General features: G+C 39.9%; 1 protein-coding gene across 1 annotated transcript; it reads left to right on the forward strand.

The window, feature by feature from the left end:
- The first annotated feature begins 6 nt into the window (after positions 1–6).
- Positions 7–14,272, forward strand: ELK4 (ELK4, ETS transcription factor). The gene is made up of 5 exons (XM_003792225.3): positions 7–142; positions 8,795–9,010; positions 10,435–11,310; positions 12,673–12,789; positions 13,770–14,272. The coding sequence occupies exons 2-5, from the start codon at positions 8,804–8,806 to the stop codon at positions 13,866–13,868; spliced, it is 1,299 nt and encodes a 432-aa protein (XP_003792273.1). The 5' UTR covers positions 7–142; positions 8,795–8,803; the 3' UTR covers positions 13,869–14,272.
- Positions 14,273–15,107: the final 835 nt, after the last annotated feature.

Genomic DNA, 15,107 nt, shown 5'->3' on the forward strand with positions numbered 1-15,107 from the left:
TGCCGCCTTCTCCGGCTTCGCCGCGGGGGTCGCAGCGGCTGCCGCGCCGTCCTCGAGTTTCCAGCGTGAGGAGGAGGCTGAGGGCGCAGAGGCGCATCGTGTTCGAGGGAGAGACCGAGAGGGATCCCCGCGCGCAGCCCCGGTGAGCGGTCAGCGCCGCGCGCCCCGTCAGGGTCTCGCGACCACCGCGCCACGGCCGGGAACGGAGGCCGGGGCCAAGGGTCTCGCGGCACAACCGGAAGTGGGCGCGCGGGCGCGGAGGCTGCGGGCGCGCGCTCCCCTCTGGACCCGCCCCCGGCCCGCCCTGGCTCTGCGGCGCGCAGGTGGACGCGGGTGCGCACCGCTCCGCTGCCGTCATCCCTTATTTGGTACCGCGAGGTCCCTCGGGCAAAAGGTGGCAACGGTGGCCCCCACCCCCATGAGTGGGGAGGAAGGGAACAATTGTGACTTTCTGTAGTGACAGGAAATTGGAAAATGAAAGTACAGTAATTCAGTGCTTACAAAGGCCCGGAGAGATTGCACCTCTTCCCCCGGACTTTGATCTTTGGGGTACGCGGCCGGCGGTGTTTCTTTCTCTCCCCAAGCTCGCTATTCATCCGGTGTCAGCTTTCATTTTTGTAACTACTTATCTACAGTGGTCTTCCTCCCCTCCTTTACTTTTCGCTTAATGTACAACTGCAGTAAGACTGGTAACTTCATTCCTAGGAAGATGAATTTAAAACATCTTGTAAAGAAATAAGGGATATTGTTGACTGAAGTAGTCAAAAAATGTCCAGTTGGCTTTTTTCTAAGCTGTTGCTGCTTGAAGTTTAGGGCATTTAAGTAAAGATTCTGGTCACAATAGTTTGCCCATCTCTTTGGTTATTGGAACAAATTTCCCTCTCTTCATACCCATCACCTCCACCCCTTGCATGGAAAACTTGGTGCTGGCAGTGGTGTTTTCTTAAAGTAATAGTATAATTCAATATTTCCCCCTCAGTCTTCTCTTTGATTTTACTTAAACATTACTATTGCATAAGTGGGATCTGTTACAGTCTTCGGGAAATAATGTCTTCAAATTTTATTGTAACAGTATACTTTTATTTTTTTCTTTGTGTACTGTTTTGTACAGATACATCTAGTTTTGTTTTTTTTTAGACAGAGTCTCAAGCTGTCATTCTGGGTAGAGTGCCGTGGCATCACAGCTCACAGCAAACTCAAATTCTTGGACTTTAGCAATTCTCTTGCCTCAGCCTCCCAAGTAGCTGGGAATACAGGCACCCGCCAAAAGCCGGGCTTCTTGTTGTTGTTGTTATTGTTGTTGTTATTGTTGTTGCAGTTGTTGTTTTAGTTGGCCCAGGCTGGTCCGGACCTGCCAGCCTTGGTGCATGTGGCACCCCTGATGCATCTGGTAATTTATGACGATTATTGTGATTCAAAACTAGGCTTGATACATTTCATAAGTTTTAAGTTAAGCAGCATGCTGAAGAATTTGGAGACTTAGTTTTTTGGGTCTTAGCTACTGTCTCTGAAAAATAGTTGGGCTGTGGGTCACCACAGCAACTGGAGTATGTGTATTATAAACATGTTTAGGGTGGAAAAGGTTTCATTTAATAGAGACTTCCTTTCTTTAATAAGTTATTTCAACATGCTCCCTCTTTCAGTTTAGCACAGGGATTGATCTACTATCTTTGAAGAGTGGAGAGGGAATCAATTATGTTTTCAGCTTTTAACCTCTCAACAGATTCCTTCACTTGGATTAGTTTTTTCCTCCTTTATTATGCTTCTAAAAAACCCTTCAATACTGTAGTTTTAGAACACCTGAAAGTATTTTCCTTTTTTCTTGCCTAATAGATACCAAAAATAAAAAAATTCTTTAGATTTAAATAAAAAATTTAACTCTTCTTTTTATCTTATTTGAGCTTATTTTTAATAGACCAGGTTTGCTGTGTTGCCTAGGCTGGAGTGCAGTAGCTATTCATAGGTGTCATTATAGCACACTACAGCCTTGAGGAATGGGGTGATCTTTCTGCCTCAGCCTCCCAAATAGCTGGGAATTATGGATGTGTGCTAATGTGCCTGGCTTCACCTATGTAATTTTTAATAACTGTCTTCTGTAATTTTTTTTCTCTGTCATCCAGGCTGGAGTGCAGGAGTGCAGTGGCACAGTCATAGGTCATTGCATCCTTCATTTGAGCTCAAGCGATCCTTCTGCCTCATCTTTTTCCTCCCAAGTACCTGGGATTATAGGCTTGAGCCATTGCATCTCACGAGAATTTTTTTCTTTAGTTTGCTTTTATGTCTGAGGAAACTGTTGACATTCATAGTTAAAAGCACACCTTTAGGAACTAAAATGAAGAGTTTCAACTTAACTGTATACCAGAAAGTTCACCAACTTTTCAATCAGAAGAATAATCTGATATCAAAATCAAATTAATAAAATATTCCTTTACCCACTGAAGATGGCCATTTTATATCTTTATTTTTCTCAAAAGAATTCATTTCCCCCACTTCAGTCCCAAAACCTCAGTGTTTTTTTTATTTCACTCTCAGTAGCCTTCTCTTCTGGACACACCATAGTTTGCTGAAAAAGCAGCAGCATTCTCCTGACAGGTTCTACTATAGGTATCCAACAGCTCATTTGACTTGGTATACTCTATCCCACTAATAACCAAAGGGGAAGGTGGAAGTTAAACCTGTACCACCTTGGGAACACCCATGTTTTAGGAATCTCCTTGGTTGCCACTGTGGGGACATTAATTTGTTGTTTTTGTTTTTTTAGATGTATAGCTCAGGCATCATAAACTTGTAGGGCTCAAACATTATCTATGTGGTAGGGACTAAAACTCCAGGATTTGGGTTTTGAATTATTTTCACATTTGTGGTAGGCTAGAGATTTCATTCTCGGCCTGTCTTTCTTCCATCCTTACCTCTCTTGCATGCATATTCACACCCCTACCCCTATAAGCATTCTTGATATGAAGGTGATGTCTGGAAATGGGGAAATTTCATTTTTTGGTTAAGGTAATATTTACTAGAGTGTAATTTTTACATGCTTAGACAAACAAATTATTGTTTAAATGGGAAAACTATGTAGCAAAAAAACTTGCCATGCACAGGCTTCATTAGAAAAAAGATCTTGGCCCTCATACCTGTAATCCTGGTACTCTGGGAGCAGAGGCTGATGGATTGGTTAAGCTCATGAGTTTAAGACCAGCCTGAGCAAGAGTGAAAACCTGTCTACTAAAAATAGAAAAAACGAGCTGGGCATCTGTGGCAGGTGCCTGTAGTCCCAGCTACTCAGAAGGCTGAAGCAAGAGGATTGCTGGACCCCAAAAGTTTCAGATCGCTGTGAGCCGTGATGATGGCACAGCACTCTACCCAGAGCAACAGAGTGAGACTCTGTCTCAAATAAATAAATAATTAATTAAAAAAGAAAGAAAGATGTGTCTGGCAAGCTCAGAAAAATGGCAGAGAACCCTGCCCCCTCCACCATACTTAATGGATTTGATATAAAATCACCATTTTAACTCTGCTTAAGTGAATCTATGAGAAACTGATTTCTAGTGAGCATGTTATTTAGAATTAAGGTAGCATTTCATATTTGTGGATTACTGGGTGTGGCAGTATCTAATAGGTAATTCTTTATAATCAATTGGTGATAATTGACTATGATGAAAGAGACTTGGATTCATGGCTTCAGCATTTCCATGGACTGTGTGGCTATGGGAGGCATCTCCCCCTTTCTGTTCTTTATTATTTTATCATTTCCACTTTTAGATGACTGTATCTCTGCACTCAGCTTCAAAGTGATAACTGTGAGGATTATTGTAGGACATTTGAGTATCTTAGAAAAGTTATAGAAACCTAGTTTTTTTTTTTTTTTTTTTGTAGAGACAGAGTCTCACTTTGTCACCTTTGGTAGTGTGCCATGGCATCACACAGCTCACAGCAACCTCCAACTCCTGGGCTTAGGTGATTATCTTGCCTCAGCCTCCAGAATAGCTGGGACTACAGGTGCCTGCCACAATGTCTGGCTAAGAAACCTAAATATTTTCAACTGCCATTCCTTACCTCTGCCCTTTTTGGATGTACACATAGTTGATCCTTAAGGATCCCATTCTCTGGCTCCGCACCTGTGGCTCAAGGGGCTAAGGTGCCAGCCATATACACCTAAGGTGGTGGGTTCGAATCCAGCCCAGACCTGCCAAACAACAATGATGGCTGCAACCAAAAAATGGCCAGGCGTTGTGGCGGGCGTCTGTGGTCCCAGCTACTTGGAAGGCTGAGGCAGGAGACTTGCTTGAGCCCAGGAGTTGGAGGTTGCTGTGAGCTGTGATGCCATGACACTCTACCCAAGGGGACAGCTTGAGGCTCAAAAAAAAAGGATCCCATTCTCTGTGAGTTATATGTTGTTAAAATTAGTCTTCTCAGGTGAGGCTCAGTGGCTCATGCCTGTAGTCCTAGCACTCTGGGATGCTGAAGGAGATGGATTGCTTGAGCTTAGGAGTTCAAGAACAGCCTGAGCAAGAACAAGACCTCATTTCTACTAAAAAAAATCAAAAAATTGGCCAGGTATTGTGGCAGGCACCTGTAGTCCTAGCTACTCTGGAGGCTGAGGCAAGAGGATCTCTAGCCTGGGGGCAAGAGAGTGAGATTGTGTCTCAAAAAAAGAGTATTCCCAGACCTAACTTTTGTAATGTTTGCTGTGTGTGTTTGGTTTGTTTTAAACATCTTCATTGAGATATAATTCATGTAACATAAAATTCACCTACAGTGTTCAATTCAATGGTTTTTAGTATGCCACAGAGTTGTGCAACCATCACTATAAGTTTAGAATATTTTCATAACCTCCCTAAAAACTGTACCTATTAGCTGTCACTCACCATCTTTCTCCCCCACCCACTTTACCCCCAGCCCTAAGTAACATTAATCTATTTGCTGTGTCTATAGATTTACCTAAATTTCATATAAATGAAATCATATAATTAATATGTGGTCTTTTGTGGCGGTTTCTTTCATTTGCATAGTGTTTTTAAGGTTCATTCATGTTGTGTTTGTACTTCATTCCTTTTTATGGCTGAATGATATTCCCTTGTATGTACCACATTTTATTTATTCATTCATTAATCGATGGACATTTATTTAGGTTGTTTCTACTTTTTAGATGTTATGAATTATACTGCTGTGAACATTCCAATATAAATTTTTATGTGGCCATAAGTTTTTATTTTTCTTGGGTATATATACTTACGGGTAGACTTCCTGGGTCATATGATAAACTTTACCAAAGTGGCTGTATCATTTTGCATTCCCACAACAATATGTGAAGGTTTCAGTTTCTCCACATCCTTGCCAACCTTCATTGTTGTCTTTTCAGTTATAGCCATCTTAGTAAGAATGAAATGGTTTCGATTTTTATGTCCTTAATAATTAATCATGTTGAACATCTTTTCATGTGTTCATTGACTATTTGTGTATCTTTGAAGAAAGGTCTTTTCAAATCCTTTGCCTATTGAAAATTTTTATTAAGTTGTAAGAGTTCTTTATATATTTTGGATACAAGTTCCTTTTGTGATACATAGTTTGAAAATATTCTCCCATTTTGGGGACTGTCATCTCTCAATAGCATTGTTTTAGCACAACAGTGTTAAATTTTGGTATAGTCCAGTTTACCTGTTTTTGCAGTTTGTTTTTTTTAAATGTCAGGTTAATTTGAGGGTACAAAGAAATAGGTTACAATGTTTGCATTTGTTAGGTAGAGTCCTTCTTATAATTGTGTCCCGCCCCCAGTAGGTACACCATACACCTTAACATTGTGCCCATTAAGTGGGAGCACACCCATCTCCCCCATCTCCCCTCCTGTCTCCCCCTCTGTACTCCCCATCCTCTTTTCTCCTCTCCCTACCTTGAATTGGTTTGAGTTTTTCTCTTATGTGGGCATGTATTATATCATCTACTGGCTTCATTTTATATTGAATACATTGGATACTTGATTCTACATTCTTGTGATACTTTACTAATAAGAATGTGTTTCAACTCCATCAAGGTTAATATAAAAGATTTTGTCAGGGCAGCGCCTGCGGTGGCTCAAAGGAGTAGGGCGCCGGCCCCATATATTGGAGGTGGCAGGTTCAAACCCAGCCCCGGCCAAAAACTGCAAATAAAACCCCAATCATGTAAAGTCATATGTACATCACAGTTTGTTAATCCATTCCTGGGTTGGTGGGCATTTAGATTGTTTTCACATCTTGGTGATTGTAAATTGAACTTTGATGAACAATCTAGTGCAAAGGTCCTTATGATCTTTTTCTTCTGGGTAGATGCCTAGTAGTGGAATTGCAGGGTCAAATAGGAGGTCTAATTTGAGTTCTTTGAGAATTCTCCATACTTCTTTCCAAAGAGGTTGTGTTAGTTTGCATTCCCGCCAACAGTGTAAAAGTGTTCCCTTCTTTCCACATCCATGCCAGCATCTGCAGCTTTGAGACTTTGTGATGTAAGGTATTCTCATTGGAGTTAGGTGATATTTCAGGTGGTTTTGATTTGCATTTCTCTTATGATTAGAGATGAGCATTTTTTCATGTTTGTTAGCCATTCATCTACCTTTCTCTGAGATTTCGTTCATGTCTTTTGCAACAATCCCAGTGATAGATGGGATTGTTCTTTTTTTTTTTTTTTGAGACAGAGCCTCAAGCTGTCCCCCTGGGTAGAGTGCGGTGGCATTACAGCTCACAGCAACCTCCCATTCCTGGGCTCAAGCGAGTCTCCTGCCTCTGCCTCCCAAGCAGCTGGGACCACAGGCGCCCGCCACAACGCCCGGCCATTTATTTTTGGTTGCAGCCGTCATTGTTGTTTGGCGGGTCCGGGCTGGGGATTCGAACCCGCCACCTTAGGTGTACGTGGCTGGCACCTTAGCCGGTTGAGCTATAGGCGCCGAGCCGGATTGTTCTTTTTTTGTTGATTAATTTGAGTTCTCTGTAGATTGTAGTTATCAACCCTTTATCAGATTCATACCATGCAGATATCTTTCCCATTCTGAAGGTTGTCTATTTGCTTAACTTGTTGTGTCCTTAGTTGTGCAGAAGCTTTTCAGCTTAATTAAGTCCTTTATTTTTAATTAATTAAGTCTTTTTTAAAAACTTCTATTGTTGTAGTTGCTGCTGAAGTCTTCCTCATAAAATCTGTCCTTGGTTTGACATAATTAAGAGTTTTCCCCACACTTTCTTCTAAAATTTTTATTGTTTTGTGATTTAGATTTAAATCTTTTATCCATCTGAGTCAATTTTTTATAAGTGGTGAAAGGTGTGGGTCCAGTTTCAGTCTTTTACATGTGGTTATCTCAGTCTCCCAGCACTATTTGATGAATACGAGTTCTTTTTGAACCAGAAAAAAACCAGTATAGCCAAGGCAATTCCTAGTAATAAAAACAAAGCTGGAGGCATCGCTCTACCAGATTTCAGGTTATATTACAACTCACAAAAACAGACATATAGACATAGGGACAAAATAGAAAACCAAGAGATGAAACCAGTCTCTTATTGTCATTTGATCTTTGATAAACCAAGCAAAAGCATACAATATTTTTGTAGTTAATGGAATTTGTTTGATTTGTTTTCAAATTCTGATTTGACCCAGTGAGATCTCATTCCTAGTAAAAGGAAGGGGTTTATTTGTATGTGAAGGTGTTTAGTCACAGGCTTCTTAGGATAAGTTATATATATATGTATTTATCCTGAGTTTGTCCAGAGTTTCTGCCCGTAAGAATTCTTCCTGTTAGACAAGGTGCTTTGAAATTATATGAAGAAAAATACCTTTGTAAGAGCATTTCCTTGCTGTTCCATTGCCTAAACCAGTGATTATTAACCAGGATGACTTTGACTCCCCCAGAAGAATATTTGACAATGTCTAGAGACATTGTTGATTGTCTTAGTGGGGCAGGGGATGCTACAGGAATCTAGTGGGTAAAGGCTAGAATGTTGTTAAGCAAGGTGTAATACACAGGACAGCTTCCCACAACAAGGAATTATCTGACCCAAAATACCAATAGTGCCAAAACTGTGGCTTAAATAAGAAGATCCTAAAGCTTCAGATATTGAAGACTATTCCTTCAGTACATGTCTTGCTAATCAAATAAAAGAATCTATGCATATGAAATCCTTGTAGACAGAATAGCGACAGAACTTGTAAATTAGGGAACATTTTGCTGAATTCTCAGTGCTGCCAGTTTGTATGTAAATTACATTTATGATAATGGAAGCTATTTGAAGGAGAAATACCAGTTGGAGCAAAAGTAGATTATTCCCTACACCTCAGCTTCTGGGCCACTCTGAACACACACAAGGACACGGACATACACACACATACACCCTAGCAGATAAACAAATTGGATTGATTTAGATGCAAAAACGGTAGTCTTCTGAGAGAAAATGACAATGAGATTTTAAGATAAAATTTAATAATCATGATACTTTAGTGATTGACAATCATCAATCTTTCCTATAATTTATGGAACTAGCTTTATCATTATGCAAGTTGCTTGTTGCTTAAAACTTAAGCAGCATAGTATGTTTAACAGTTTGGACTCTAGATTCAGATCACTTGGGCTTAAATACCAGCTTTACTATTTACTTGTATGACCTTAGTCAAGTTACTTACCCCTATTGTGAATCACATTTTTCTTAATGTAAGATGAGGATGCAATAGTATCTATCTTAAGGAATTTTGTGGAACATATACAGCACTTAAAACAGTGCCTGACATACAGAGTTAAATAAGTATTGGCTGTTAATATTATCACATATCTATATTCTTGCAGCTCATTGCTATGGACAGTGCTATCACCCTGTGGCAATTCCTCCTTCAGCTCCTGCAGGAGCCTCAGAACAAGCACATGATCTGCTGGACCTCTAATAATGGGGAGTTCAAGCTTTTGCAGGCAGAAGAGGTAGCTCGTCTCTGGGGAATTCGCAAGAACAAGCCTAATATGAATTATGACAAACTCAGCCGAGCCCTCAGATACTATTATGTGAAGGTAATACACATCCTCATCTTAACACTGTATAGAGAACCTCAAGACAGGAATTATTCTTCTTTTGAGGTTATCGGTACTAATGTTTATTAGTTAATGTTTATTTCTGGTTTGTTTTAATCCAATTCATTTTATTGCTTTAGCAGTTTGGAATTAGGATACAAGGATAAATGGATAAATGCTGGATAAATGTTTCAGCTGCATTTCTATAAACTCTTGTTTATTAACCTACTCCCACTATGCTTATTTTATTATTAATTGCAGTTGTAGTTAAAAGAGTAAGTATAGGATTGGAATAGGAGAAAGGAAATTTTGAGGTTCTTTTATTTATTTATTTATTTATTTTTGAGGCAGAGTCTCCCTTTGTTGCCCAGGCTACAGTGGTATGGCATCAACCTAGCTCACAGCAATCTCTTGTCTCTTGGACTCAAGCGATCCTCTTGTCTCAGCCTTCTAAGTCGCTGGGACTACAAGCAACCACCACCATGCCTGGGTAGTTTTTCTATTTTTAGTAGTGATGGAGTCTCACTCTTGCTCACGCTGGTGGAGAACTCCTGAGCTCAAGGCCACCTTGGCCTCCCAGCATGCTAGGATTATAGGCATGAGCCACTGTGCCTAACCCCCTCCCCCCCTTTTTTAAGAGATAGGGTCTCACTACATTGCTCAGGCTAGACTCAAACTCCTCTCCTTTAGCCTCCCAAGTAGCTGGGACTATTTGGACTACAGGCCTGTACCACCATATCTAGCTTGTCTCCTTACACACACATACACATACATACACACTTGTTTTTGTAGCATAATTTTTAGTTCAACCAAAGGAACAAAAATTAACATCTTAAAGAATAGCTGTTAGTACATAAAGTTGATTTCTTAGTTAAAATGATATATTTTTGTTTGATATCTATTGTGAATACTTTCTTGGGCACTGAGGTAAAATAAGTGGCTCCAAAAGATGGAATTAGAATGAGAAATTGAGATCTTAATTTCTTGATCTTATCAGCTTTTCCTGTATGGAGATATGAGATAAGAAACAACTGGAATTTCTGAAGGAAGTAGGAGGCTTAGCAGATGTAATATTCTAAATTCCTTTTTGCTTACTCAGGATGTGTATGGCTTGTACCTTTGAAATTATTTGAGATTTCAGTTCACTGAGTCCGGGTGAGAATGTTAAGCAGTCAAAATCTTTCAGCTTTTATATAACATATTAGTTCATTTGTTAATAAGAAATTTAAGTATTCTTACCTTAACTTCCCCTTAATAGTAGGGACTATGTGTAGTATAGCTTGATGGATTTAGAGGATTTTGAAGTTTTTAAATAAGCTGTGCCTAGTTCTTAAATGCAGAACCTTGTTACATCTGCTTTTTAATGAAGTATGGGTTGCCAGTTTATAAGAAAATATAAGAATGCTTATTTTATTTACCTGCAGAATATCATCAAAAAAGTGAATGGTCAGAAGTTTGTGTACAAGTTTGTCTCTTATCCAGAGATTTTGAACATGGATCCAATGACAGTGGGCAGGATTGAGGGAGACTGCGAAACTTTAAACTCCAGTGAAGTCAGCAGCAGCTCCAAAGATGTGGAGACTGGAGGGAAAGAGAAACCACCTCAGCCTGGTGCCAAGAGCTCTAGCCGCAATGACTACATACACTCTGGTTTATATTCTTCATTTACTCTCAACTCGTTGAACTCTTCCAATGTGAAGCTTTTCAAACCAATAAAGATTGAGAATCCAGCTGAGAAACTGGCAGAGAAAAAATCTCCTCAGGAACCAACACCATCTGTCATCAAATTTGTAACAACACCTTGCAAAAAACCACCAGTTGAACCTCTTACTGCTACTATTTCAACTGGTCCAAGTATTTCCCCATCTTCAGAAGAAACCATCCAAGCATTGGAGACACTGGTTTCCCCCAAACCACCTTCCCTGGAAGCCCCAGCCTCTGCATCCAACACAACTGCCAATTTTTCCACCACACCCCCTGTTTCATCCATACCCACTTCCTTGCAGGAGCCTCCTGGGACCCCTTCACCACCACTGAGTTCTAACCCAGACATTGACACAGACATAGATTCCGTGGCTTCTCAGCCAATGGAACTCCCAGACAACTTACCACTGGAGCCTAAAGACCAGGATTCAGCTTTGCCAGAAAAGGACAAAACAAGTAATTCATCAAGATCCAAGAAACCCAAGGGGTTAGAACTGGCACCCACCCTTGTAATCACAGGCAGCGATCCAAGCCCCCTGGGAATACTGAGCCCATCCCTCCCCACAGCTTCTCTTACGCCAGCATATTTTTCACAGGTAGTTCACTCTGTTTAGTTCCGTGGTTGTTTGTGTTTATTCACCTTTATAAACAAATTCAGAATTTATATTCTCAGGTTTGCTTTCTGTTATTTAAGTTTGTCATAGAAAGGTTTTTTGTGGCCCATGAAAGAACCAGTAACCTAATTTCTCATCTCAATTAGGATGTCAAAAGGTTGGAAGTATCATCTTAAAAAATTCATTGTTCTGCAACTAAATTTTACCAAGAGGTAGACAACATGTAGAGAATATTTTGTAAAATTTTATAATGAATATTTTGTAAGTAAAGGTACATTTAGCTACACTTTTCTATTTTCCCAATGTCTGGTGACCTTTGGGAAACCCTGTAAATATTTTGGTTTTTTCACTTCCTCCTAAAAAAAGATATTCTCTTTCTCTTTCTCTCTCTTTCTGTTATAAAACGGGTTGGTAACTTACAAAAAAAAAATAGTGATAATATCAAGTTAGGTAACAGTAGATCCTGAGAAACAGTCACATCTCAAGGGGGTGTGACCCCCACTGATTTTTTTTTTAATACAGATGTCCATAAAGTTCATGTACAATTTAAAATAATTGGTTCTTTTAAATTGCACATGAACTTTATGGCCACCTTGTATTTGTTTATGTGGGACAATAGAACACACACAAAAAAAACATTGGTGGAGTATGCAACTGTTGAAAAATGAGCAGTGTGATGTTGAGTAACCAGTTTGTACAGTTACACTGGGCACTTATTAACTTGCTCATCTCATAGAACATTTTAATAGATTATATTCCCAGACTTTTTCATTATTAAGGAAAGAACATGTTGCTGACTTGGTTACCCATTATTCCTTTGTACCTGAATTCAGGTTGTTTTTTTTTAAGAGACAGAGTCTCACTTTATCACCCTTGGTAGAGTGCCGTGGCATCACACAGCTCACAGCAACCTCCAGCTCCTGGGCTTAGGCAATTCTCTTGCCTCAGCCTCCCGAGCAGCTGGGACTACAGGTGCCCACCACAACGCTTAGCCACTTTTTTGTTGTAGTTTGGCCAGGGCCGGGTTTGAACCTGCCACCCTCAGTATATGGGGCTGGCGCCTTACCCACAGAGCCACAGGCACTGTCCTCAGGTTGTTTTCTTTATTTGAGAAAGACTCTATATAAATGTTGGACTAAAAAATAATTATTTTGACTTTTCTCTTTCTTAGTTTGTAAAAATAGTTTCTAAGTTTTTCGTCATAAAATTTCAGACTTGGAGATACATGCAGTAGAGAACAGAGTAGTATTCTCTTGGGCTTTGGGGCTATTTATATTCAGTTGCAAAGATAAAGCATAATCCTAACAAGTCATTTAATGAATATTTTTATTTTATGTGTTGCAGACACCCATCATACTGACTCCCAGTCCCTTGCTCTCCAGCATCCATTTTTGGAGTACTCTTAGCCCTGTTGCTCCCCTTAGTCCAGCCAGACTGCAAGGTGCTAATACCCTCTTCCAGGTAAATTTTATAAAAGTCTGTCTTTTGTATTTGGAGTACCTTAAATGAAGAAATAGGCAAAAAACAACATCCCCATTGTTCAGTTTAATAATTGTAAAACTTCTATTTAGTAAATACTCTCTAGATTTATTATTGAATTTCTAAACTTGGAACTTGAACTCTTGGCTTTAATCCTCCTATCTCAGCCTCCCAAAGTGCTGAGATTACAGGAATGAGCCACTGTGCTCCACAGGACTGTATTTATTTATTTATTTATTTGAGACAGAGCCTTAAGCTGTCCCTGGGTAGAGTGCCGTGGCATCACAGCTCTCAGCAACCTCCAACTCCTGGGCTCAAGCAAGTCTCCTGCCTCCGCCTCCCAAGTAGCTGGGACCACAGGCACCCACCACAACGCCTGGCTATTTTTTTGGTTGCAGCCATCATTGTTGTTTGGCGGGCCGGAGCTGGATTCAAACTCGCCACCTTAGGTGTATGTGGCTGGCGCCTTAGCAACTTAAAGTCACAGGTACTGAGCCTCACAAGACTTTTTTTAAAAAAGATTTTTATTATGACGTATCTTTTTTTTTTTTTTTTGAGACGGAGCCTCAAGCTATCCCCCTGGGTAGAGTGCCATGGCATCACAGCTCATAGCAACCTCCAACTCTTGGGCTCAAGCGAGTCTCCTGCCTTAGCCTCCCAAGTAGCTGGGACTACAGGCGCCCACCACAACGCCTGGCTATTTTTTTGGTTGCAGCCATCATTGTTGTTTGGCGGGCCGGAGCTGGATTCAAACTCGCCACCTTAGGTGTATGTGGCTGGTGCCCCGCTTGAGCCACAGGCGCCGAGCCATGACATATCTTTTATGATAAACAGTTATTGCCTTTGTCTTATGAACCACTTCGGAAGATTGTTGTATTTTGCCTCAGGAAATATAGTAGGGACAGAAAGTGAAAGTTAGGGTTGAGTAATGGGATTATAATGTGTTTCATTTTCTTTCTTAGTTTCCTTCTGTATTGAACAGTCATGGACCGTTCACTCTGTCTGGCCTGGATGGACCTTCCACCCCTGGCCCATTTTCCCCGGATCTACAGAAGACTTAACCTATGCACTTGGGAATGAGAAAACTGAAGAACAAAGGAACAGAGAGACATTCAACATAATGGCATTTGAAGTGAGCAATTGAAAGTTCTACAATGCTGATAATAGACCATTGTGATTTTTGCCATTCCCTATTGAAATGCCTTTTTAGGATTCCCTTTGAATAGGACTCAAGTTGGACTGTGTATAAAAATGCCTTAATTGGAGTGCAGGCTCCACCTCCCTCTCTTTATCTTTTCTTTTCTTCTCCCCCTTTTTAATATTTTGAGCTTTGTGCTAAAGAAATTTTTGGTGGGGTTTAGCAGCTATGCTTTGCAAGAATGATTAAGAACAAAGTTACTCTTTTTAGCTATTAGGAACTTTTGGCCAGGAAAAAAATTATGCTGAGAATCTATTAAAAGAAATACAAGCTAACTGAATTGGCATCTTTAGGACTAAGTGTGCTCTGTTAAATGACTGTTCATAAAGGTGGGCTGTTCATAAGCAGTAGGAGAAGAGTCATGATTGGTATTTAAAATAAGATTGGAGTAGTACTATTGGAGAGGTTCTGTTTTGCTGTGAACTGTAATATGTAAGCGACTCCCACAAAAAGCCATCTTGTTTACATTTTTTCAGAGTGGGTCCCTTAGCTATACATATGATCTTGTCTGAACATGCCAACAGGGCATGGAACTAGTCTATTTAAATGTAACGAAGAGTTTTAAACTTGAGCCATAACGCATGTTTTGGAACATCCAGTGAGGACATGGCACCCAACATAGAAATATTGTTTGCTCTCTGAGTGGTATAGGATACAGCATGATAAATGATGACTTTTAGGAGGATAACCTTGGGTTTTAAAATTTTGAGGCCTTTTTTATAAGTAAAAGATTTAGTTGAATAATTTAAAACACATGGGCTTTTCCCAGTTAGAAGATAAAGGATCTTTTCTCTTTCCTCTTTACCTCATTTTTCTGCTGTATATTTATCACCTTCTCTTTTAAATTTAAGGTTGTTAGAAGTTGTGACAGTTTCAGAGATGTAATTAGGAAGGTGAAATGCAAAGTGAAGCCCCTCAATCAGTAGTGAGGTAAAAATGTGCTTTTTTTTTTCCATTCTTTTTAAATTAGAGAAGAACAGAGATAATTTGGGAATGCTCATACATAAATACTGGATTACTTATACATAGGTCACTATGAAAGTTTTGAGACATTATTTCATTTCCAAGAAACACAGTTGACAGTATCCTTTCTGTTTCACCT

The sequence above is a fragment of the Otolemur garnettii genome, unplaced genomic scaffold, assembly GCF_000181295.1.
Source record: "Otolemur garnettii isolate 467f Iridium unplaced genomic scaffold, OtoGar3 scaffold00055, whole genome shotgun sequence".
NCBI lineage: Eukaryota > Metazoa > Chordata > Mammalia > Primates > Galagidae > Otolemur > Otolemur garnettii.